This window comes from Polyodon spathula, chromosome 21 (genome assembly GCF_017654505.1).
Source record: "Polyodon spathula isolate WHYD16114869_AA chromosome 21, ASM1765450v1, whole genome shotgun sequence".
Lineage (NCBI taxonomy): Eukaryota > Metazoa > Chordata > Actinopteri > Acipenseriformes > Polyodontidae > Polyodon > Polyodon spathula.
In genome coordinates this window covers 6,971,003-6,997,932 of record NC_054554.1, presented here as the reverse complement: position 1 = coordinate 6,997,932, position 26,930 = coordinate 6,971,003, and the positions used below count along the sequence as shown (strand labels likewise).

At 39.0% G+C, this 26,930-nt stretch overlaps 2 protein-coding genes across 4 annotated transcripts in view; both read right to left on the bottom strand.

Annotated features, from left to right (window-relative positions):
• The window catches only part of LOC121296524 (PH domain leucine-rich repeat-containing protein phosphatase 2-like), a 22,333-nt gene extending 3,552 nt beyond the window's left edge, over positions 1 to 18,781 (bottom strand). Inside the window, exons 1-20 of one of the 2 annotated variants that reach the window (XM_041222194.1) lie at positions 18,429 to 18,781; positions 17,095 to 17,375; positions 14,910 to 15,043; positions 11,229 to 11,419; positions 10,864 to 10,989; positions 10,479 to 10,598; positions 8,218 to 8,372; positions 7,147 to 7,293; positions 6,408 to 6,638; positions 5,807 to 6,009; positions 5,376 to 5,436; positions 5,045 to 5,140; positions 4,675 to 4,830; positions 4,203 to 4,403; positions 3,767 to 3,929; positions 3,210 to 3,340; positions 2,515 to 2,628; positions 2,038 to 2,232; positions 1,235 to 1,466; positions 1 to 731 (exon numbers count right to left, since the gene is read on the bottom strand). The exon at positions 1 to 731 is cut by the window's left edge and continues 3,552 nt beyond it. In XM_041222194.1, coding sequence (XP_041078128.1) covers positions 1 to 731; positions 1,235 to 1,466; positions 2,038 to 2,232; positions 2,515 to 2,628; positions 3,210 to 3,340; positions 3,767 to 3,929; positions 4,203 to 4,403; positions 4,675 to 4,830; positions 5,045 to 5,140; positions 5,376 to 5,436; positions 5,807 to 6,009; positions 6,408 to 6,638; positions 7,147 to 7,293; positions 8,218 to 8,372; positions 10,479 to 10,598; positions 10,864 to 10,989; positions 11,229 to 11,419; positions 14,910 to 15,043; positions 17,095 to 17,375; positions 18,429 to 18,629 — 3,869 coding nt within the window. In that variant the 5' untranslated portion in view covers positions 18,630 to 18,781. The remainder of the gene's footprint in view (positions 732 to 1,234; positions 1,467 to 2,037; positions 2,233 to 2,514; positions 2,629 to 3,209; positions 3,341 to 3,766; positions 3,930 to 4,202; positions 4,404 to 4,674; positions 4,831 to 5,044; positions 5,141 to 5,375; positions 5,437 to 5,806; positions 6,010 to 6,407; positions 6,639 to 7,146; positions 7,294 to 8,217; positions 8,373 to 10,478; positions 10,599 to 10,863; positions 10,990 to 11,228; positions 11,420 to 14,909; positions 15,044 to 17,094; positions 17,376 to 18,428) is intronic. The other variant, XM_041222195.1, reaches the window with a different exon arrangement.
• A 3,390-nt stretch (positions 18,782 to 22,171) lies between these two features.
• The window catches only part of ap1g1 (adaptor related protein complex 1 subunit gamma 1), a 28,863-nt gene continuing 24,104 nt past the window's right edge, over positions 22,172 to 26,930 (bottom strand). For both annotated transcript variants that reach the window (XM_041221451.1, XM_041221452.1), the window contains one exon: positions 22,172 to 26,889. In XM_041221451.1, coding sequence (XP_041077385.1) covers positions 26,788 to 26,889 — 102 coding nt within the window. In that variant the 3' untranslated portion in view covers positions 22,172 to 26,787. The remainder of the gene's footprint in view (positions 26,890 to 26,930) is intronic.

Here is a 26,930-nt window from a genome sequence, read left to right as displayed (position 1 = left end):
AACGCACAGCAGTGGATATCCACCTCCACTTCCAGCTTGCTCCCGTTGGAAATGACGCCATCTAGTGGGGCCTCGTCGTCACTGTCCAGCCCGTTGTCTGACTGGTTACTGGAGAAGGTGGCGCAGGAAGGCTGTCTCTGAAACAGCCCCAGATTGTTGCCTCCGCCTCCAAATCCTCCAATTGCACAAACTGTCGGATGGAGGCTGCATCGGCGCTCTGGTCTGGAGGCTAGTCCAGCAGCGGGGTTTTCGTCAGAAGCGATTGACCCGGCCTCACTCCCTACCTCTGAGGCAGACATTTCACTGTTGAACTCTGACGCTATGCCGCTGCTAGTGGAAGGGGTTGCAGGATCCCCCAGGGGCACAGCAGTGGGGCAGATCCTCCCTCCTCCTCCGCCCGCTGCAGTAGCCAGGGGGAGCTCACAGGTGCAGCTGTCCTCCCCAATATGAAGGGACACCACAACAGCGCCCACATTGTCCCGGCATCCATAGCTCTGGGCCAGGGTGCACAGCTTTTTAGCAGCAGCCCGCGGGTCTCGGACCGCCTGCACGGTGCACACAGCCTCTTGGTAGGAGACCCACTCAAACAGGGCCCGGTTCCCCAGAATCAGGAACTCATCCTGGGCACAGAGGGGCTCGGTCCGCACCCAGGGTTTAGGGAGAACCCAGGGAGACAAGTAGGAGCAGCCCAGCAGACGGGAGCAACACGTCACTCCGCTCACCTTGTTGTCCTGCAAGAAAGACAGAGACAAAAAGACATGTTTGGAATGAGAAGGGTATGTTTGAGCTTCTTGAAACTCCCAATTAAAAATAACATTTCTCCTTGTCTGTCTACTGTCATATAAACAAAGAAATAGCTTGTTTGACTATTCCACACATTTTATTATTCTCTTGCTGTTCTCCAACCTTGATTTATGCCATCTAGTACTACTCTCTATTTGAAATATTAAACTTTTGCAGTTAGAAACACTAGTCCTGGGTTTAAGAACTCCCCTGTTTAGGTATATTATTGAAATGACCAGGTGTCAGGAATTTGAGAAATCAGGCACCTGGTAAATTTTCTTTGAACTGATCGCACTAAACACAGCATGAATGATTTTTCCCCTCAAATTCCTTGCACCTATTAATTTTTTTATAATATACTTGAATAAGGGCAGTTCTGAAACCGAGGACTGGATGCAGGGCTAGTGTAAATTTCTAACCCTGCAGACACTCAGAACACACACACACACACCTCTGTAATGATGGCCTTGCTCAGTTTGACCCGCTCTGTCTCCTCGGCACTTTGCTCTAGGCTGAAGACCCTGGAGAGTGGTAGGGGTTGCCCATCCCGGCATAGCACAGCCTGACACGTGCCCACATTGGCCAAGGTCAGGCTGAAATAGCTGCCTGGGTCACCAGGATCATGTTGGATATAGCAGAGCAGGGCTGAGGCCCCCAGCTTTTGACCAGCCATTCCCAATTTCCTGCAGGACAGGAAGAGGGGGGGGGGGGGGGGGGGGGGGGGGGGGGGGGCGCACATTAGCGTTCACTTATTGCACACTCCCACGTTTCTTATCTGAGAGAAGGTATATTAAACTTGCACTATCCTTGACAATCTATCAAGCATTCTTAATTAAAATCACTTTTAAAATTCTGTTGCTTTAGTTCTATGTGTACAAGTTATTTTTAGAGCAGCCACCTGACGAGAAGAAACACATCCAATTACACATAAAGTATATATAATAAGGGACACGGGTAACATACATAAGCTAAGGATATAAATAACTCAAAATTAGATGCCCATGGAATTTAGCAACACATGACTACAGTACACTCTAAAAAAATATTATAAATCTTATTTGAGAATCCCACAATATTTATTCTTCTTAAATGTCAATATGATTAAAAAAAAAAAAAAAAAAAAACAAGTTTACTTTTCTTAAATATCTTTCTCTCTTAAAGTCTAGTGATTTAATGGACACAGGGAAATTAGCGATAATGAAAGGCACACAGATTTACAGAATTAACCCAGCGTGGCGGGACGGGGCTCAGTACCGATGTGAGCTGAGGAAGGTGTTGCTCATATAGACGGTGTCAATGCTAGAGTGCTGGATCTCCTCTGACAGCACATCTCCCATGGTGCACTGCAGCAGACGCGGGACCTCCTCATTGCGATCGCCATCGAAGATCCCATAGGCTGCCTCCACATTGTCCCCGAAACTGTCCACTGCCAGCACAGACACACACAGCCTGGGGGAGACGGAAGGAGGGATGAGGGCAGTCAGGGGCCATCACCAAAAAACCTTTATAACAGCAGTCACTACAGGTAGTATTTCCATCCTGCTAACTCAACATGGGAAATCACTTTCTATTCTCCTTTTCAGGCAAGCAGTAAAACTGCACTCTCTTCTAGTATGTGGCACTGAAACTGTGCCTGTGGCTTAAATGTTATTTGAAGATATTAACATTCCCCCCACTAAACATTTCAAAAAGCTACGAGACCTGTCTTGTGTGCCCCCACCTCCCCCTTACTTGTTCCTCTGTCCCGTCATTTCAGAGTATCCATGGTTCCAAAGTGTTGAGGAGCCCATGGATTCTCCTGCCGACATCACTGGCTTCTGGTCCAGTTTTAGAGTGGCAATATGGCTGAAAGACAATCTCACTGTAAGCACACAGGCTATGAAACTAACCAGATTAGGCATATAAGCCTTGCAGACAGCAAAAAATGAAATTCTTTCTCGGTTCAAATGAAACTAGATGCGGTGGACAGAGTAAGAAAAGGTAAAACTGAAGCAGCAGTTTCAAAAGATATATGTGTTGCAGAATCTACATTGTGCGGATGGCTAAAAGACAAAGACAAATTAAGAGGCTTTCCTGATAAGACTGACTCCAAAAGAGATCTGCTCTAGAAAAAAAAATGCACTGTGCTAAAGAATGAGACAAGCTGCGGTGCAAATGTGCTGCTGTGAGAGGGCAAGACTAGTTGTTGTTTTTGCTAACGGGCTGGGAATAATCATCTGAATAAACCATGGATTCGAGTACCTGCAGCTTGTGGGCACTGCAAATCATTTTGGGAAGAAAAATGCCAATAAGGCAAAACACAAATAACGCAGTCTCCTAATTATGGACCCCGACAACTGCATTATAACGGGGTAGCATTGTATAATGGTTGGATTACACTACAGCCACTTCATAAAAATAAAATTTGGACACAGCGATTGGCTCACCTAATAATGTTGAGGGTCTTGTGCTCCAGGATGAGGTTGGTGTTCCCACTCAGGTCCAGTTCTTGGAGGGTTGGGGGCAGCGAATCAGGCAAGAGAATCTCTGTCAGCTCATTAAAGCTCAGATCCACCAACTGGACAGTGAGAGAGAGAATCTGGGTTCAACTTGGGCTTTACCCTAAATCGATAAACAGGCTCTCCTTGCATATGTGTTTTTTTCTTAACTGTCTAATTCTTAACTCTTGAGGGGCATTGATTACCAAAAATCTAAAATAATGTACAAAAATAAAATATCTTTACAAACAAACTTAACTAATAAAACATACTTAAAAAGTTAACTAGTGACCAATTTATTTCCCCACTGACAGTAATTGGTTTTGTAATTTTTGAAGTTTTCTAATACTGGTCATGATTGTACATAATCACTCCAGGTATTGGACTCATATTGATATCTGGCAGGCTGAGTGTTTGTGATTGCTCTCTCTACCCAAAAATTCTCTCTCACACTCACACACACACACTTGCTAGAGGTACAGCTGCACTCACAGACAGTCATTCACCTTGATCTCTGGCAGGTTGAGTATCTCTGGGAAGACGTTGATGTGGTTGGAGTGAGCGATCAGGGTGTGCAGTCTCTTGCAGTTGGCCACAGTGGAGGGGATTGTCTTTAGCTTATTCCCACTAAGGTTCAGCTCCTCCAGCAGCTCCAACTTTGTCAGCTTGCTGAGAACAACAACAAACAAGAGCTTCATTTTACATACATACACTGTAAAACAGGATATTTTTGCTGCAACTAATGGCCTTCAAGGTACATTTTCGCGGCAAGAAATGTTTGCGCTTCTTTTTCTTTTAATATATATATATATATATATATATATATATATATATATATATATATATATATATATATATATATACACACACACACACACGCACTTGTTTTAAACTAACTAAAAACTGGAACTTCAGTATAATAGAATAAACAGCGGTCCCTACCTGGGCGGGAAGGATTGCAGCTGGTTATAGGCAATGTGCAGCACCCGGAGATTCTGGTGTCCAGCCAGCAGGGCGGCGCACTGCTCATTCAGGTTGTTGCTGGTGAGGTAGAGCTCCTGGAGGGCACTGAGGCTCTCCTCTGATTGGCTGCTGGGTGGCACAGTCTCCAATGAGTTTGCAGACACGTTCAAATACCTCAGACTGTAGGGGGGTGGGGGGGTTGGAGGGGAACGAGATAGAGAGATGTGTTTCCTGTTCATTAAGCATTCATACCACTGCAAAAAGGTGTACAAAAAATGTACCCAGCAGTTTTGTTACAGAAATATATTAACTCAGTTAGTTTAACAGTTTAATAGGGTATTGTTTTTTGATATATACACAGTACCATAAGCATCCAACAAATACACTAAGAGAACAGACAGCCACAACCAGAAAACAATTTGAGCTGTGTCAAGGGACTGTGATGACCTACTTTAAGGCCTTATAGAAAAGGCTTTCTGGGAGCTCGCCTAGCTTGTTGTGCTGGAGGTCGAGGGCCTCCAGGGGGATGTGGTCCAGGAGGTTAGGCAAGCTGTGGAGGTGGTTGTGCCCCGCAAGCAGTTTCCTAAGACTCAGACTGCTCAAGAGCCTTGAAAAAAAAAAATAGCAAAACAATAATACAATAGAGGCTGACAATCTATCTATATTTCCAAAAAAATCCTTTTAATCTATTACCCAAACTGATCACTACCTTAACCACTTAACATATTGCAATATAAACACAGAAGCTACACCGACACAGACTTACACTGCTCAGTGCCTGCCAACCATTCAGCAGTAAAGGGAGCTCATCACTAACCTACCTGCCAGGGAGCTCAGTGAGCAGATTGTGACTCACATCCAGCACCTCGATTTTCCTGGTGTCACACACCCAGTCCGGCAGGTACTCCAGCAAATTCCTATTGGGAACACAGTCAAAGGCTGTTAGTGGTCAAACTAGGGCTCATAACACATGGGTTTATTATAAGCTAATTATATAAGTTTTGGGAGAATAACAGGCATGAAAGTACAACTTTAATAAAGGTATCCTGGCATAGGCAGCTAACATGGGAAAGCAAGGATCTTCAATAATAATAATAATAATAATAAGAATAATAATAATAATCTCCCTATAAAGCCAGGACAAACACTTACCGTGAGAGATCCAAGTGAGTTAACTGATTGGGAACAGGGTAGATGTTTACAGTCATCAGATCTGTAGGTGACAAATTACACATTTCAAAATATCTTCTGTCAGAGGCTCAAAGGGCAAGGTACTAGTATTATATATGTTTTAAGAACGTAAGCATTATAAGCCAGTTACTGGGGCCCTTCACCATTCAGAACAACTACACATTGTGCTTCAACCTGATTAATCACTAATGATGCAACAGACCCCAAAAGCCAGATGCATTCAGTCTGGCTTTTTCATAATGGAAAATCCAGTAGGCCCTGATAAATATCAGACGGCAGAATAAGGGTTTTGTTTGGGGATTATTTAAAAGTTCTGTCAGTTCAGCTATTTCATTAGCACCAACATTCATCTCCAAAAAAAAAATAAAGAAATAAATGAGTGTGTGACTCACGGTTGGCACTGGTATGCAGGGCTCGGAGGGCGAAGCCGCTAAGTGTGAGCGCCCCCAGGCTGTTGCGTTGGCAGTGCAACTGCTCGAGGTTGCAGGCTGCACTGAGGTCAAGCGCTGAGAGACGATTGTCACGCAAGTCCATGTGCGTGATGTGCTTCAATGCCTCCACCCCCCCACTCACAACCTCTTGCAGCCCATTCAAACTGTGGGAAAAAACAGCAACAAAAAAATGATACAATACAACTAGTTAGAGAAATACAATGGTAAATATAGATCCATCAGTGTCATGAAAAAGCAGATCACCATGCCTTAGATCCACGGTATGTAAAAATATGTGACATAATAAACAGGTAAGCAGGTCTTGATATGTAAAAATCGGATACACCTCCTTATATTCCCAGATTCTTATACTATATAACTCGGGCTCATGTCCTAACAAAGTTTTAGAGGCCCTGTAATAATATCTGACAGAAAAGTCACATAATCCCATAAACATAATTACCAGTGACTTTCCTCTTACAAAAATAATGCTTAGTGAATACTGCCCACTGTTTTGCAGCGCTTGAACTGTGTAAAGAGTGGTTCTCTCAGGCAGCCTCACCGGAGGTCTATGTGCTTGAAGTGGCTCATTCTGCTCAGGGTGCCCAGGTCCAGCCTTTCGAGACAGTTCCCAGCCATGGCCAGCCTGTCGACGGCACTCAGCATCTCCAGCACAGCAGGGATCTCAGAGAAGTTGTTAAAGGAAAGCCCCAGGCTACTAAGATGCGACAGGCTGCCCAGCTCCTCTGGTAACAAGCTCAGGTGATTCCCATCCAGAGATAGCGTCTGTAAGCTGGACACCACACAACCGTATTTACTTAATTCATGTTAAAAACACAATTTCATAATTACAAAGGGTGCTGGAGGACAGCTTGACTGACATGCATTTTACAGTAACCCTGTCATATCTACAGCAGTACAATTTTAAATGATAATATTGCTCAATTTACAAGGTCTACATTATGTATTTCCATCAGCCACCGGAAGCAAATTGAAAGTGATCTGAAATCAGTCTTGTTAATTTCCACTGCCAGCAGGCAAGCTTTTTATCTTTGTTCAACATCGAGTTCTAGACTGGACTATGGATTGAGTTTTACAGATAGGTTTCAAGTTGCAGATGGAAACCTGGCGTTAGTTAGTGATGTGCATCACCTCAGAAGAAGCAACCATCTCAGGCTCCTGTGAAGTACCAGCAGGGAGAGGCTTGTGTTGTTTAAACATATACCACAGTCTGTTCACTTGCATTTAAAATCAAACTATTATATCTAATATTATTAAAGAATAACTTAAAATAAAGTGACCTGTGCAGATTCTCAATCTGGGTAGGAAGTGAGCGAATCCCGTTGCAAGAAAGGTTGAGCTCGGTTAACGTGAGGATCTCACACAAAGACTCAGGAAAGGAACCCAGGCGATTGTGGGAGAGATTCAAGCTCTTTATCTGAGAAAACCTACAGCAATAAAAAACAAGAAGAGAAAAAATAGAGGAAATTAAACAAATTATTTATTTATTCATTTATTTTTAAAAGGCAGCCTAAGTGAAGTATTTGCATGCCAAATGGTCACCAAATACTACTGGTAACTAAATGATTATGGCAACACAAATTAAATATACAGAATAAACCATACTCCTTATATACCTACACGATGATACACTCTCTGCTGACAGTAGTTTCTACTCTGAATCAGTCCAAAATGTAAAATCAATCAATACACTAATGTACTGCTTTCTCATATACCCACAGTACAGTCTGCAGCGGTTTGTTCTTTGAATCAGACCAAATGCAAAACACATGTTAAATCAATACACCAATAAACTTCTCATGTTCCTAACATTCTCTATAGCTGGCGGTTTCTAGTCTGAATCAGACCACATGCTTCCCTGCCCTCTCTTTCTTAACCCCCCTCCCGCCACGCCCTGCCCTCCCTCATTTCCGAGAGTTAGCTTCAAATGACATTTTTTTGCTTTTCTTTTTTTAACCTTTCCTTTTTTTGCTGTTGGCAGTCATTTGGAGTGGTTCTGTGGCTAACACACTCAACTTTTGCCTGTATTTCAAACAAAGTCACTTTTACTGTATACTTTGAAGAAAGAGTTTGATTGATGCTCATTTCTGTAATGAGACATAAACAAGTCTCCTTGACCCTATATTGCTTGCAGACAATATCCTATTTTTTTCTTTTCATTTTCTGGTACCATTCCCAGTAAGGTGTAGCTGTGGAAGAGTCAGGAACCAACATTTTTGGTGTATATTACAGTAAAAAACAACCTGAAAGCAGCATTTGTTAATACAGGATCAAGTGAAAGAACTACCAGGCGGTGGGATCTGTTTAAACTGTTTTATCACCAATACACATGTCTGTGCAGTTGGGGTTACCTGCTGAGGCTGTGAAGCCCCCCTGTCCTGTCAGACCTCATGAAGTTGTTCCGCAGGTTGAGGTGTGTGACGTCCTGGCTGTAGAACAGGCACTCCGGGACTTCCTCCAGGCTATAACAGGACAGGTCCACTACACTCACTGTCTGAGACACCACCTGCAACACACAGGCAAGTCAAGGGTTAAAACTGGGTCATGTCTCCTGTCTGCAGCAACATCTTTTTCTCTAGTAAACTGAAACAGGCTGCCAAATACAAACACGCGACTGAACAGCCAGATTTTAATATATATTATACTGTCGCCTAAGATGTTTATAATATAATTATATATCTATATATATATATATATATATATATATATATATATAATATATATATATATATATATATATATATATATATACATTACATACATTTTATTTATCTACCTTGATAAAACATGCCACTGAACATACTAGCTAAATAAAGCACCCAAATATTTTTTTTTTAATTTTTTTTATTTCACATTGTTGTTTCTCAAAGATATGCTCAATCCTCACTTCTTTTTCATATGGGGATTTTAACAAGCCAATAACCACCAACAACTGTTTACATACAAGTAGGTAGAATCTTGAAACCACCAGATCAATGTACAATGATTACTTATTTAATAAAATTGGTTGGACTGCTTCCATTTATTGTACTGTACTCTGTATATAAATAAAAAAGTTCCCATCTATTTCCCCAACACACACACCCACACAAATACATTATAATCCAACAATCACAGCAACAGTAGTAACTGTACACAAAAAGGCCCTTTAATCAGCAGCCCATAGATCTCAGGATTTAAAATTCTTACAGCATCTGACCTCAATATACCACAACCAAAGTCAAACCCAGTTAATATTTAAACTTTTGACTATGTGAAAGTCAGAAATGCCTGACTCAGCAGGCTTGCAATGGAAGCATTTCGGAGCTCTGTGTAACAAAACCTGCAGATTCCTGCAAACTACAACCTTCACTTTTACTGTATCCCTTTTTGTTTCTAAAGTTACTGTTACCTACTGGTTTATGTGCTTGTATAATGCATAGTTAAAATCTCAATTTACTGAATGCAGTTTTTACACTGTACTGTAGTTCTAGTTCTGACTAGAATTATCTTTGGGAGATCAACACTGTATTGCATTTCATAAACAAACATAGAAACCAGATGCAACCAGAGAGGAAGAAAATACTTTAGTGCAGTTTTCTTTACTCGTATTCTATTTAAAAAAAAAAAACACTCTTCATGCAAAAGGTCTGGCAGTCTAACATGGTTTCCTGGTAGTTTGCATTCAAAGGCTAGCTTTATTGTAAAAAGCCTATCAAACAGCCTGGAGCCCAAGGCTCTCACAAAAGCAGACAGGCAGGCAGGCAGGCAGGAATCTCCTTGGAAGTATCTATTAGCCATGGTGCCCAGGCACGCAGGCTCTCTGATACTCTCTGGCACTCCTCCAGTCCCCTCACAGCAGCAAAGCCGCGGTGAGTCAGAGCTCTGAACCACACAAGGGCTTTATTGTCCTCGGACAACCATGACAATCTCCTTTCCCCTCTCCCCATTTTCACCCTCTTTTACCCCTCTTTCTCTCCCTATTTTTCTTATTTGTTTACCTTGAACATGCTCCCCCTCTTTTATAGCATCCATTTGTTCATATGTTCTCTAAATTGGTTCTCACCACCAGAATAAGGAATGAGGCTCAAACTATCTAATATGGCTAAAAATGCTTTGCAATGGGAATCTGGTCAGATTTTGTTGCATCAGTTGTTGCCTTTTTCACTATATATTGTGCATGACATCTAGTTTCGAGATGGACCCTTGTAGGGTTTTTTTTTTATCTGATTCAAATGCATATGTTTAGAAGCATTGATTCCTGAACCTGATTGGGTTTGACGTGTAAACTCAGCACATTTGTTTTGGGATTCAAAACAATCAATTACAAAAGGATCGATCCCTTGTGCATGTAATCCTAGTAAATGCAATTTCAGACTCTCGCTTTGTAACCCCACTCACTCACTAAACATTTTCTTGAACAAAAAAAAATAAATAAATCTAAAACATATTGTAAGATATCAGGAGAGATCAACAAACTTATTTCTTCAAAACGAATAAAACTAGTAATAAATCTGTCCAGTTGTTCATACGATTAAGCAACCTTGTTTTATTCACCAAGATAGTTATGCTGGGGTAAAAGATCAGTAGAAGGAGTGCTAATTAAAAAAAAAAAAGGTGGGGAAATACGTACAGCAATTAGAGGAAGATCCTGTATTTGTCCAAGGGGAGCTGTGAGTCTCTCACAAAGAGAGGTGGTCTCTGTAATGGTTGTTTTATCAAAGCCATGAACCAGCCGTGATAACAGAAGCATCTACACCAGGGAAGCTTACATTTAGACATACAAACAGACATAGCACAGTGTGCTTTATCACAGCAGACATATAAAAATGCACCCTCTATTGTTGACGCACTGCTAGTTTTAAAAATGATAAAGACAATGGAAACTTAGGCATAAGGTTTCGGTTTTCATTTCTGACAGGAAAACATCTGCACCATATTTCTTAAAAGGAAAACAGCAGCTGAAGACATTTGGATAAACATATATTTAGGTAGACAGTTAAGATAGATATACTCACTTTGGATGCCTGTCGATGCCACCTCTGGTAGTCAGACAGTGAATCAAAGTTGACAAAGTATGTTTGAGCCTGAGGTCCCGCTGAGCTGAACATGAGGCAGTGTTGTCTTCTCTTCACTTCCTCTACCTGCAGAGCACAAAACCACTCAGCTCATCGCAAACCATTCACAGTTGCTCACAACTGGCTTAATAAAGGCATTCAGAGAAGTCTCTTATTTAACATTCATACTGGTTCGAAAACATTAACAGTTATACAATCTGTTCGCCACACAAATCTAACCAATAGACTAAACTGCTTCACTCCCAGTTCCTCAGCTCTAACCACTAGACACACTGTGGCCTAGCTCACAGTCCTTCAGCTCTTACCTTGCCCCCTACGAGAGGCAGGATGTGCATCTTCCCTGTGAGACTGTCCTTGACGGAGGCCACAATGAGGCAGGTGCCACACAGGATGACCTGCCGTTCTGCCCACTTGTGCAGCTGTGTCTTGCCCTTGCGGACGCTAAACACTCCCTTCAGCAAAATGCGCTCCAGTTGATCTGCACTGCAAGGCTTCTCTGTGAAGATAAATTATTATTGAACAGTCAATAATAATAATAATAATAATAATAATAATAATAATAATAATAATAAACACCCTTTACTATTTCAGGGAGATTGAAATAGTAAGGCTAATTCTTGGTCAGTTATTCTGCTGTTTGATTCAAAGATATACAGATAGATATATATTTTATCAGTGACATTCTACCACTGTACCATTTAAAATAAAAAGTGTAGGACTACAAGACGCGTCAAGCTTTCAGCAGTCTGTTTCAATCAGGCCTCACAAACAAACAGATACTGAAATGCTGAATCATCGTCTAAGAGATGGATTCCCTCTAGGCCAGGCTTGATGCATGTGGACAAATAGGAGCACCAAAATTCAGCACAAAAAGACTGCCCCTCCTAGAAAAATGTGTCTCTCAAACACTAAGCAATAACATTTTAGAGATCTGAACAGCAGCCCTGTCCAAGTACCCCTTAAAATTCCAAGGCAGGCAGACAGCCCCAACAAGACACCCTGCGGAATAACATCAGGAAATAGAAACATGGATACTGACAAGGTCTGATTCAGGATATAGTTTCAGGCAGTGTGACAAATTATTTAACCTTTGTTATTTTCAACCACATACATTTTTTTTTTTTTTTGCTGCTTGAGAAAGATACTGGAAGTTCTAGTTGGGGCCATGTGGGGCGCAGCCGCAGTGATCGTTGCTGAGACCCCCAGAAAAACCAAAAGGATCTAGACAGCTTACAGACCTAGGTAGAAATGTAGCAAATTAAATTTGATGTAATAAATGTAAAGTACTGCACGCTGATCACAAAGTGGTGCGGCCTTGAACAGAGTCCAGGGAGGAGAAACTGATGCTAGAAAGTAGGATTTTTGAAAAGCTGGAGAACAAAGAACAGTTGTGGGAGGCTTGATTATACACATTTATGTCTAGTGCACCTCAGGGTCCAGAACCAGCGGACACAGTTTAAAATTTACTTGAGTCTTAGGACTGAGGGTACACACTTTTTTTTTTTTTTTTTTTTTACACAGAGTGGTGAGTGTATGGAATGGGTTACCAAGCAAGCATTTACTTCCTATGTTTTTCTTATGTTCTTATAGAAGCAATTACTTCAGTGTAAAACAAGATGCTTAAGAGTGTCATTTCTAGACAGCTTCCTCTAGTTGTCCTACTGACCGGTCCTACGTTGAGTAGTAAAGTTCAAAGTTCAGCCTGTATCCGTAGTTCAATCAGTCTATTGAGGGAAGTGGGCAAATCCTAGTGGTGCGGGAGAAAGGTTATCCCAGTGCAGGGTTGTAAATGACACTGCTTTTTAATTGGCCAGTATTACTCTGATCAGATGAATGTTTAAGCCTGTAAGCCTTTAGCACTATTCTCACTGGGCAGCCCACTATTACCACTATCACAAGGAACTGTAGTCAAACAATGCTCTGCTGGTGATGGGAAAGAGTAAGTTCTGTTTTGTGTGCCAAGTCTGCATTTGAGAATGCTTTGGTCCCCATTCTTGTTTCTGAGACCTGAAATAACTTGCTTTAACAGGGAAGAGGAACCAATTACTGGAACAGAAGCTGCATTTTAAGACCGCATAATATCCCTTAAGAAAATGGTGCAAATGGCTGCAACATTTAATTTCTACCTGTGGCCGTAACAAAATTCACAAATGCTTTTGAAAAGGCTACCACATTAGGGCAATCTTAAGTTCATCTTTAAAAAGACGATTTTACATTGTGCAATTAGTTAAGGGATGACACTGCTTAAAAATCATTTACACGTGTTATCTCTTTGTAGTTTAAGAAAGTTAAGAGTAAATGCTAACCACTTAGATAACAAAGAAGATAAAGTCTAGTATCAAGGTTCATGGACAGTAATATTTGATGGCTGGATCATAAAACTTATGAAAGAACAAGCACATGTTCTCAGATACAAATTATTAACATTAGAGTATCACTGACTATAGTAACTATAGTCTACTTAATTTGCCAGCATATATGTTCTGTTGTTGACACTGCACAGAAAACACAAAGACTGTGCTCCACTTTTTAATGTATACTGGAGATATCAAAAACACAAATCAGTACATTTCTTTGTACTATACCAATATTAAAGCTCTACTACCAACACTGTAAAAATGTGATTATCCAAACGAAGTGATTTCGCAAACACCCCCTGGTCCCAATTTGTTTAGATAACAGAAGTTTTATTGTGTATCTTGATTTGGATTAGAACTGCATAAATCTGGTCATAGCTCCGCTTCAGATCAGTCAGCAGTGACTCACTGAAACAGACAGACATCACAATCTGGGACCAACCACTTTCTGGCCTGGTCACAGAAAAAACAATGCTGAATTTCTGGGTCCAATTACTTTTTAGATAGAAAACAGATTGAACATATGCAATGTATGGAGCAAACATGTGCAACAATGGAGACACAAATGTCCTTTTCTTTTTTTTTTTTCTTTCTCACAACTGTGCACACATCATAACGGTACAAACAAAGAACGGCAACAACAAAATAAAGCACCTGAGACTATCAGTGTGTGTTAATGAGGTCATCCCTGGCAACAGTTCAAGGACACTTTATAGCAGAGTGCTCTCTGGTGAGTGTGTCAGTGCAGTTCAACGTGTCAGGACAAGTTAAATGCTCCTCATCTGAGAAATGCTAGCGTGTGTATCCACCATACTGATTTTCCAGGACACACCCAGAGGTGTATGGGGAAATGAAGACATGTTTTTGCTATGGGTTCCTTAGTGTTCACATAGTAGACAGAACCTCATCAAAAGGATAGAACCTCTAAAATACAGTGCCCCTCAACACTATGCTGGGGCAATGGTTGAGTAAACCGAGCCACCAACAGCTGGTTGTCGATTTGTCCGGTACTAAATACTCCGGGAACATCCTTGCTTTGAATAGCATCTGTTCAATAAAGAATAGCATGGATGTTCCAGGAGAATTTGGCTCTGGACAACTGAATAATGTACCAACCAACAATGCTTTCTTTAGCACCTGATATCCATGGGATCGCTGCCATATATGTGATGGCTGTAGGACGATCAAATTATCTTTTTCATACGAATGCATTAGAATATAGTGATTATTAGATTGACCTGAAGGACAGTATAAAAACACAGAAACAATAACAACAATAATAATAATAATAATAATAATAATAATAATAATAATAATAATAATAATAATAATAAAACCATAGCCCAATGACAGGCCCAGTTATTTATAGTAAAGGCCAGGGAGAACATTAAGTCCCATTTTCTCATAGAAAAAGCCTATCAGAACTAAGAGGATAACTGGCTATTAGCTTGTCATAGAGGGCAGGCTCTATGAAACACTGATGATAAAAAGAGAGTGAGTGAGAGAACACAAACGTTTCTTGAGTAACAACTGTACCATACCCTACAGGTGCAAAATTGGAAGAAGTGGAAGAGCAGAAAACGATCTACCTCCTAGAACCACAGACCATAGAGTGCAATATAGACTTACCACTGTAGAAGCGCATCATGCAGCTGAGGTCAGAGTTAGCAGCTTCGCTCTGTATGCGGAGTGGGTCCTCAAAGCCCATTGCTGCCAGGTAATCATACACAATCTGGAGAGGGCGCTCACTGGGGTCCAGCCTCCTGCAATGGGGCATACACAGAAAAAAAAAAAGTGTCACGATAAACAAAACTATATTAACGTGTTATTTTCTAAATGTTCCCTTGATTTCCAAAGTCAGGGTCCTACAGGGTTCCTAAACTCCTGATCGAAGCTTCACCTTATCTCCTGTTAGGAGACTCAGTGCCAGGGTCACACTGAGGGTTTGAGAATCCTGTCAGTTGTATGGCACTGCAAGGCAGCTGCAACACCAGTACTCGCATCACAGCTAAGACTGCATGTAATGCTAATACCGGATACTTATATCAGGGAGTACTTAACTCTGCTCCTGCGAAATCTTTATTTTATATAAAAATGATTCATTACTTTGTCAGTAAGCCACAGGCACAGTAACAAATCCCCCAAAACACATTGCATGATTTCAAGAATGGTTTTAAAAAAATAAAAAATAACATTGGGTGCTTGAATTAGGTATTACAGAAATGTAAACTGTAGATTACAAGATTGAATCAGGAGTGCTGTTTGGCACAACAACTGTGCATTTCGAGTATTTCAGCACTAATTCAACACTTTGATTGGTGTGGACAGGCACCTCCTTAGATCTCCAGATTCATATACACTCAATAAGCTATGATAAAGTATATGTATCTTGAGCAGGAGGTGGTTTCACTAGAGACTAGACTTTCTGGCTACAGTTTGTTTACATTCCATTAATTTAGTTCCAGCTCTAGGCACACTCATTTCCACTGTCTTTGAAGCCCTCTGGCCAAAACGGGCATATTTACAACACAGGATAGGAAAACAACCTTCTTATGTAGAACATATTTTTAAAACCATATGGGTCAGCAATCCTTTAAAAAAAAAAAAAAATCTTCCTCAATACAAATAGGCAGCTTATGGTTTTACTGAAAAGAAAATGTGTATTGCAGTTTTGTCACTGACTTCACCATGGATTTGCTTGCTGTGGTTCCTTAAACGAATCCAGAGTTTTCAGTTGAATTGTAAAACTAAATCAACTTGAAAACCTAAGCTGTTTTTGAAAAATCAAACCACCAATGCTTTGGACAACAATGTCCGACTGCCCGAATCATATTATTTACTTTAATGTCAAACTGCCAGTTCTTATCACCGGATTTGTACGTATTACTGCCAGATAAACAGATCGCTGCATCTGCAAACAGAGATTTTAAATAAATGCTATGGCTTTTATCCAGAGATGGGTATAATTTATTTGCATATCAAGAAACTTCTGTGTGAATGTTAGAAATAACCAGATTATTAACACAAAGACAACACTTGTAATATAAAAGTGAATGACAAAAATCAAAGAAAACTGTTGTGTGCCGAATATGGCAGCCATATTAGGCCACAGCTCAAAGTGATATCATTGAAAATATTAAGTTAAATATATTCAGTCAAATAGTTTATGATATATTAGCAGTTTAGATGTGGCACCAGTGACAGCTGATTAGTATTATAAAAAATAAATACATAAATAAAATACATATAAGCTCTCTCCCTGGGATGCTTATGCATACAATGAGGTATAATGTTTTCTCCGTGGTGTGGTTTAAATAGTAGCTTTTAAATATTTATGAAGATTACTACTTTAACAAGACCAATAACCATCGCAGAAAGCAAGAGAATTTCTATTTGACTGATCTAATAACATAAGGTTTCAGAGGTCTGTCTCTACAGTACACCTGCAACTAACTTTGAATAATCAATAAGTAAGAATGAGCCTGGTTAATACAGCCTTCTTCTAGAATAATCAATAAGAATGAGTATGGTTAGTAGTGAGCACAATAATGTTCACTTTTACATCTTATTCTTCAACTGGTCATGAACACAAAACAAATATCTTAAAATATTGTTCTTGTATTTTACAGTTGATTTTTCGATACCCCTCCTAGTTCATACATAACACTAAACACATAATACATAACTAAAAACTTATTTTCAGCACATGGAATATTGGTTTATTTTATGTGTGCATCTTTTAAAGATTTAACCTTTTTATGGACAAGGTTGTTTAGCTTAACCCAGCTGGCCCTGTGTTGCTTCTCACCCTTACCTGATGAGATCCCCATGCTGCTGCAGGTAGAGCCCGTCACTATCGCCCTGTGCACAGAGCTCCGCAACAGTGGTGTGGGTGGTGCACAGGACGAGGAGCAGGTCTGACTGTGAGGTAGAGGAGGAGATGGGGCCAGAGGAGCTGGGAGGCTGGGGGTCACCACTCCCGTGCAAGAACACACAGCCTCTCTGAGGATCCTCCTTCAGCCAGTCCCGCTCCCGAGATCCAAACCGGCTCTTTCGTGTCACACAGCTGCTGCTCCCATTCCGCTGCATATTGCACTGCAGACAGAGACACCAAACCAAGTTCAGGGAGGATTCATGACCGGTTTTACTTTGGCAGTAATAACTGGTTAGCATAAGAGCTTACTCCCAAGAAACGTATCATTCTTCTGTAGATCGTTTTGTTTCCCAGGCTTGATTTTCACTGTGACTCTAATGAAGTCTAATAATGTTTCTTAAGCATTGGTCATTACCCTGTCCAGCTGTAAAAACACCTTTAACTGAGTTAATGAAGAATATTTAGTATAAATGATTGTCCACCATTTAAAATGTTATTTTATTTATTTAACATTGTACATTCCTTTTTGCAAACAGATGAAGCGCACACATAGATGTATAACAAAAATCCTGGACTGGACTTTACTCAGAATCCAACACGTTAACAAATAAGCAAAATCTGAGCAGTGAATGGTTAATAAATGATCAAAGCGTGTTGGATCTCTGGTCGACTTTGTACAGTGAACTGCATACAAGAAGACGTTCTCTTAACTGCAAAAAAAAGCACAATTACAAATAACGCATGCCAAACCCACGCATCTTTTAAGAATACCGATTTTCAAAAAGTAGGCGCATCACCGGAACTTTAAATGAAGCTACGGCGTACTTAACGTATTCACGGTTCACACCAAATATGCCTTTTTGCCGTTACTCAGAATTATCAGTTGCAATTGACTGGCATTTATACACAACATATAAATAATGAGTACGTTTAAATGACAATACTTTTTTTTTTTTAATCTCACAGGTTAGCTGAATTTGTCAAAAACGCCAGAACATTCAGCTACCTCGTAATACCTCGCAGTGTAATAAGAAAACTGTCGTTTTAAAAAGCTGTATATTCATATATTGAAATATTGATATTTACCACAACGTTAAGCATTATAAAAATACAAATGAAAGATAAAACCAGTGTTTATTCCACAGCTTCTATGCCCCATAGGCTGGATTTAGATTATACTGTATCATTCATACGGCCTATGAAGTATATATGTACAGTAGCGATGACATGAACATATTCAGACAATATTATGGATTTATTAGTAATAACATTACCTTCAATACACGTATCCCCGATCCCAAGGTCCCTGATCCAGTGTTGTCTCCGTGAGCTGCTCTTTGATTTGACCCTGTTTTATGAAGCTCCGTGTCATGCAGGGCAGCCGAATAAGACCCACTATCTCCGACACCCCCCTGTTTGTCTCGGTCTGGTTCGGGGCACGGTACTGCCCATGCAGCAATCTCTTCTTCCTCCATTTACATTGAAATCTCTATAACTAAACAAATAATAAACCGGCTAACATCTGGGAAATCCCAACGCACAACGCAGCAGAGAGAGGAAATCACACCCCATTTCAGTTTGATTAGACGCCATAACAAGGCTGAACGCCGCTAGGGCTTGAGCTGTCAGACAGACATAATCAATATACACTAGAAGGGGAGGGCGTGAGTAATATTCATGAGGCGGAGAGAGCGAGCCAGCAGTGCAAAATATGACGGGCGCTGAATTATTCATATGCTATGCACGCCCCATGAAGCATTCGTAACTACTGTACTGTAGTCATAAAATAGACTTTCTCGTGTATTCATTTTTCACGAGGTTGTTTATCTTTATTTAGGAAGTAAGGGTTCTGCCACAATACTGCAAGAAAAGATGCGAAATAAAAACATGAACGAATATATAATAATGTACATTAAAAGAAAATGTATTATAATATATCAATATTTCTCTAGGCATTTCGTTTTTTATGTGCTATTAATCTTTAATACTGCATTGCAATTCATAATACGGTATTTACTACTATTGGTCTGATTGAAACCGTCCTTCTCAGTCGTGAATCTACTGGCCAAATCAATCTCACCCGTCATTCAAAGAAACTAACATTAACTCGCTCAGTACTTCTTTTTTTGGGGTAGTACAGACCAGGCGTCTCCAATCCTGGTCCTGGGGGGCTGGTGTGTCTCCTGTATTTTGTTCCAGTTGTACCCTAAATTGCTTAATTGAACCAATTAAGTGGAAATTAAATAATTTAAGGTGCAGCTGAGATAAAAACCAGGGGGGTGGGGGGTTAGAAGTGCAAATATTCGATGCAGTACAGAAATCTGTCCTCAGTGCTAGTGTTGCTTTCCAGTTTCACACACTTGGTGACAGCAGTCGTGTCAGATTTATTCACCTGTCATGCAGCTCTCTGTTTATCAGCTTGCTGAACATGGCCTGTAATTCCAGACCATGTACTGTTCTTATCACAGCATGTAAATCATTTTAAGAGGTAGGGAGTTAAGAATTTTTACATGACAAGAAAAAGTCTGGATGTGGCCAGCGACTTGTCATCATTGTATTAATTTGCGACAAGTCTCTGTATTGTTTGCCATTGTACTCATAAACTTAGCACTGACCACGTAGCAAAAATTACAATGATAGATCTATTTTTATGTTAACATGTAAGCAAATAGAAAGAAAAAAATAAATCTTAGTACAACATTTTTATTTGGACCACATATTCTATCCATATTAGCTCCACCCATATCCCCATTCAGTCTGTGTTTATGTTAGAGATATCCTGAATCCGCAGTGCCCAGTATTTTTGAAGAAACAAACTGAATAACAAGTATACTCTAATTAGTATTCAATGAGAAAAGCAGCGGCTTCAGCAGTTTCTGGAAACACTTGGTAAATGACTGCTGAGGTTATTGCTCATGCTCTGGGTATCAAAGGTCGTGTTAAGGCGTCATCATTATCAATAGAGAGCAAATAAGAAGCTTTAAGAGCAAGTCTGTGATAAAGTACTTTGGCTGCCATGGAAACGTGGGCGTCAATGTCATGGGCAGCCACAGTGTCTTTACAGCAGTCAAGAGTAAGCGTCATCCAGTGGTCTGCCTTTTTGGGTTAAGCTTCCTGTGCTGCTTGCACTGTGTGGTTCTACCACTAAATAATATGATCTCATGTCAGCAGTCTTACCAAAGAGGGTTAATCTTCATAATAATTCTTCCAATTAGCCTTGACTCTCCCCTAAACAGCTTAATTATTTACAGTAACCAGAAGCTTCACAGACGCTGCAACTCCCCAATCTTATTACTTACGAAATCCTTCATTTGTAAATCAATAAAAAAAACAAAACAAAAACAAAAAAAAAAAAAAAAAACAGTAACTTCTGTTCAGGACGGGGTTCTAAAGTTACACAATTTCTTGATAATATTAGTTTTATTTAGGAATCTTCTATGGATGTTTCACCTTATCATTAAAGTATACTTTTAATATAGACGTTCTTAACAGAAGCTTGAAACCTATTGCAAACATGGAAGCTTCATACAAAGAGACTACAAGGCAGATATTATTGGTGGAACTGAGCTAACCCATTTAGTAAACAATAACAGCTGCTGAATCCTAGAGAATCTCTGCTTCTAACTCACATGTGTCCCGAGGTGGTTTCTGTCCCAGGAGGCTGCTGTCACCAGAGCAGCGCAGGCTCTCGAGTTAGGATCAGGATACATTAAACTTGGCCTGAGTAAACAATTTCACAGCGAGCAGGCACCAGTGCCTGATGCTGTAAGTGCCTGGATAAAGAACCAATTAGCACCCTGACTGCAATTATGTCTTGAATCTGTTTTTGGCAAAGGTCTTTATAAAGATAACGGATTAATTAATTTTTTTTTTTTTACACAGAATAGATTTGGAATTGCCTCTTTCATTTAAAGAAGCACCCCACCCCACATCAGTGTTATTTGACATCATGAAAACTGAATACAGTAAATGTTCAGAAAAATAACAAAAATGGCTGTAAATAAAACATTTTCAAAACATTGGGGCTTTATTATGCAAGTCCTCAAATGTGAGTTCTTGCTGCTTAAACTGTGAGATGACACTCTATATCATACCCCATATCAGGGATGTATTTCATTTTCTATTATGAATTGAAGGTCATATTGAGGTCTTATTTTACTTGCCTCAGTAAACTGGGCACATCATTGTGAACAATGCCATTGGAATCTGATTACTCCAGTGATTTATGAAGCATCCTGTAAGTGGCTCAAACTGTCATACAGATTTACAGTCCTTCAGATAATACATTTCTCATCTCTCCGTGTGATTTTTGAAGTGGACAGAGTACCTATTAACACAAATTTGAAAAACCACATATTTAAGTTGAAAAACCATGTATTAATAATTATTGGACAGGCAACAAGTGTCATTTGCAATTAGGTGAAATTAAACTCAACTGTTGCAGGTATGTTAATGATCTCAACATTACAACCTACTCTCTCCTCCGATTACATTATTTGCATTAACATGTGCCTCAATATGAGCAGTTTCCCTACTTAGCCTAGTTTATACAATTACCACTAACACACAAACACACTTTTAGCAACAGAGACAACACAAGTTTCCTATCGACTTTTATTAGGTCACTGATCATAATTTTTTTTCCAACCCAAGACAATAAACACACAGAATTCTAAAATGTCTCATGTAAATGTAAATTATTTACAACTTTTTAATTTAACTCTGAAATTCCCATCTATCTTTAGGCCAAGGGACTTGCAATCCTAGTACATGTGAAAATATGTCTAACAATTTCAATTTAGTTCATTCTTTTTGTCACCATTTAGATTTTGTGTAGTAGCATATTGGAGATACACAAGGAGGACTTAATATAGTCACCTACTCAACAACATGGATTTGTTTGGGGGGGGGGGTATTTATTTTCTCTCCTCTCCCATCCCTCACAATTAAACAAACATACATTTATTATCCAACTTAATGTGGCAAACATACAAATCACATCAAATGGAATGGTGTGAAAGTTAAAAGATTTTCAAAACTCTTGGAAGCTTTATTAATAGAGGTTTACACCCTAATTTACATTATGTTCCAGTGCAGGAAAAGTTTTTGCATTTAAAAAATAAAATACAGGTGTAGAATTGAGAACATTTACAATGGTTTTCACATGCGACTCTCAAGCAAAAAATTGTTGAACTGTTGCAGCTGTCCGTAAGTTGTACATTTCACCTTGTGCAGCAGGAGAAAAGAAAAAAAAAATAATACAACCCACACACATAGACTAGGTAACATTTAGATTACAGGTTCCATTGCTGTTCATAAATTTTTCAGCAATGCTGCAAATGCATTGTATATGATTAACAAACATGAAGATTTCCCTTTCCAGTAATTAAGACTGATCACAGAAGCCAGTCAAGTAATGAACTGACTTGCATTGAAAAGGAAAACATATTTTTCAATCCTTTTGAGCCTGTTTGCTCAGTGCACACTAGTGGAAAGTTACTGTCTGTGCAAACAAAAATAATAAACTAGTGCTCAATAAAGTTTTATTTCCTAAAAGGAGTAACTCCGCTTGAATAATAATAATAAAAAAAAGATTCATACTCTCATTCATTTTATTTATTTTAGACATTCAAAACACTCGACAATAAGACCATAATACTCTGCTTCTCAGTCCTCAAATGTAAGCACTAAGCTACACTGCCACCTCCCAGCTTTACACAGTAGGCTAGCTTATACTGACACCCACAGAAAGGTGGTACAGCACTATGAAAAATGAACAGCAGTGACCCATGCAAATGCTAACAAGACCAGTGAGGCTATTCCCATGTCAAGCATGCACAAACAATTTTTTTAAAACAGAGCAAAAATAAACCCACAAACAAAACTGAATAAGTTTGTCGATTTTTTTTTTTTTTAATGCAAAAAGTGACACACAGCTCTTGGCACAAGAGAGAATACAGAAACAAGCCTCTTGCCGTTTCAGCAGCCTGCCTGCCATTCATAACCGTATATGCCTCTACTGGTAGTCTTTATGAAAACAAAGAAAGGTTTACCCAACGGTTTTTATTATTTGCTTGAGTTAATCAGTTTCTTTTACTTCGTAATTAAATCAATCCAAGAGCCGAAAGCTCTGCTTGAGATGGGGCAGGCAAGTTCCATCAACTAATAGTGGGCAGAAGCATGGTCCATTCAGACAGAGATTAGATACTTCATTTGAGCTATGCATTTTAAACAATTTATAAAAAAAAAAAAAAAAAAAAAAAAAAAAAAAACACACCACTACCCATTACAAGCAGTCCAGTGTTAAAAGGCACCCTAAGAGCCAGACTACAATTATATGTGCACCTCTATCTCTTGAGTGCCAGTCTGGCTCAAGGGATGCAATCTACATAAACCAGACTTAGATAGGGTCTTGAGCAGGAAACAAAAGCCAAGTAATATTATACAGTGCAATGCTGAAGGCAGATCTTGCTACCTTGGCAAAGTGTTCACACCCTTAAAGAGAATGCAAACAGACCAAAGCAACAAACAGATATCTGTGTTATTGGTTTTACTGCACACCACTACAATCAACCTACTCAGTAGCTTAGCACTTGCTCCATAAACAATTAAATTTTTTTTAGCACACCCCAAATAACAAACCCCAGCCACCAGCAACTTATCAATTGTTCCACTAAAGGAAAATCTTCACAATTTTGAGAAAAAAAGTAATTTCGTTTTAGCAAGATAAATGTATGCCAAACATATGCATCATCTTTAGATTCAACAAACCACAGGGAAAGTGGTTGGTCTCCCTCAATGAAAAATTAAATAGCTGTATACCATTAAGTAATCATAACTAATTTGTAACCGGTCTTCAATTGGATATCTATTCAGCAATATTTTGTACAATTATATACAATATACAGGCAGCAGATGCTGTTTCTTCTGTAATATACAAGGAATCGGAGTCTTATCAACTCTGTCAATTAGAGAAAATGTCATCAATATATACACACATTAAAGAATGAGATCCATTGTGTTGTTTAATTCTTTAACATAACATTTCTTACATCTCCAACGCAAAGTAAATTGGCATTACTGTTCAATAGTTTATACTTAAACCAACCCCACCCCCTACCCCACACACTTTAAAGTAACTAATAACTAAAGCTTGATCAACCATAAAGAAAATTATGTTAGCTTTAGGAGCATATTACAAATCAGTAACACTAAAGCATTCAGGTATATCTAATGAAAATCTCCAAGACTTTCTACTGTCCCGTACACTTCACAATTTAGTGACTGTGGTTTATATACCCCATTTTAAGTTAAATTTTGAAACAACTATGTTGTGAGAAATATAACAGTTAACAGCAGCTATTGTTGAGAAAATAGGAAGTTATCCACCTCAGAATTTGTTTTTGCATTTAAAAACTAAAGACTATTAATAATTTGCACTTAAGATTTCAGGAGTATAAAACAGTAAGTAATTTATATACTTAATTTGAAGGTGTGTTATGACAAAAAGAAAGAGTACGCACAATACATAAAAGCCAAACATCAAAAAAAAAAAAAAAAAAAAAACAGTAACAGAATCCATCTGGATAGTGAAGTAAATGCAACTAAAATGACATTAAGATTACATTTCTGCTAATCAAATTCTCTTTTAGTTGGAAGCTGTAGTGATACAGGTACTGAGGTTTACTCAAGTCTTACAAGACACGACATAATAATTAAACACATAACAGCCCACGATGCAGAGCCATGTCCAAATATAAAGAATAAACCAATACAAGGGGTGGCACCAGGAAATCTGCCTGCGATACATTAAAAGGCACACTTTAATAGCAGGCATTATTTCTACACATTTTAGAACATGCCCAAGATTAGAATGTTAACTGACTGAAAGGTCTATTTTCCATGGCTTACAGGTTTTTTTTTTTTTTTTTTTTTGACATAGCCAATTCTATATACGTGGTAAATGGGATAAGAGGAGGCTGTTATGAGATGAACCCAAATGTAGAAGAAAAGTGTGCTCAGAACTTTGCACTACATTCAAGATCATATTCAAATGCCCAGCTACACATACAAATATTTTCTTCTATGGTTATTTATTACAAATCTGAGTGACAGAAGCAGTAAGACTTTATGGATGCAGACAGGTCTTGCTGATAAGCAATCTTAGTGCAGGAGTTTGAGGCTAAACAGAGGCAAAATTAGAATATTTAAAATCACTGAAATTAGTACAATAGATACATCTTGCAAGTTACTAAATGTTAACAGAAAAGTTATATTATTAAAAAAAAAGATTTCATTCTGGAATGAAAATGCTACCTGTACGCTGAACTAAACCAGAACAAACCTATGTTTTATTATAACAACTTTTCAGGATAAGCTTAGGAGCTAAGAAAAAAAAAGTGCTGTTGTACTTCAAAATTACTTTCAATGGATAAATGTTAGCCAGCAACTTTGCAACCCCCTCATTAAACAATTAAAAACTTTTTTTTTTCTTCTTAGAGAATGTTAGAGAATGTCAGCATGTTAGAAAGAATCTGTTCTTTACCCATTATTATAGAAATGTACCATCCACTATTTCCCCATGCGCTTGGGGCGTTTTTCCTGATTGGATCCAATTGAACAATATTAACCGCTATGGTATATTAAATACAAATTTATAAAACAGCTGTATTGCCAGTGATACAAGTTACACAAAAAGCACAGATTTATTTCATGCCTTAGAGGAGCCACTCATCCCTGATACCACACCTTAGAGAAGGAGATACTCAGTGCTTCCACTACAATGTTTATATTCATCGTTTTTAAAGGGGAAGAATAAGCCTTTGGTTTTCAGTTACTTTCATACATGATTGTAGTCTAAAATCGACCCTTCTTATTCAAACACCTACAGCGAACACTAATAGAAATATTCTGTGGTTCATTTTGATCCATATAGGACATTTGATTTTCCTCCTAAACAAGTAAATGCAAAAAGAACTTCAAGCAAAATGTATCAAAATGAAACTAAATCTCAGGGTAGATGATTTTAAGACAAACATTTTTGTAAGCCATGAAATTCAATAAAAGTGCAACTCAGTATTGGGATCTAGAGCCAGCAAATTCTTTACTGTAACCTTTGAGACAAAACTGAATTCAGAAAATTAAAGGTTTTAGGATCTTGGACCAGCAAAAAAAAAAATAAAAAAAAGTGATGGATGTAATAAGATGGTTAGTCTTAGATTTGAGTTACATGTATTTAAAGGGGAAAGAAAGCAAGAAAAAAATAAAGAAAAGCTGCTGTGCACTCATTGACAATAAAATGAGTGTGGGGGTCTTTACAACATAGAAAACAAAAGGAAACAGCAGGTGGGAAGTGTTGTGCAGGTGCGTAGAGTTTGCGTGTGTGTGTACCAACAGATGGATGGGGTGCAGTAGTTAATACAAGCAGACATATTAAGCTGGAGGTGAAATCAATTAAAAAAAAAAAAAGTTACTAATGGATATGTTTTCAGAAATCATTGTCATCATGTCAGATTCATTTGTTCCCGTGCATCCCAGGGTTGCACTTTGCGGTGATACGGTCAGATGAGATCAGTCAGGGGGATTCTTCCCAGAGTTCCCTTAGTAGGGGATTAAGATGAGGGATTGTGGTCATCACTGCCAAGATTGAGGAGGGAAATTGTTGACCTCTGCCAGATCCTGTAGCGGTGAACCTTTATGGGTGTAGGTCAACTTGACCCTCATTCGAAGTTGTTGCTGTGAAATAACAGAAGCAAAAACCAAACAGCTTAGTGTGT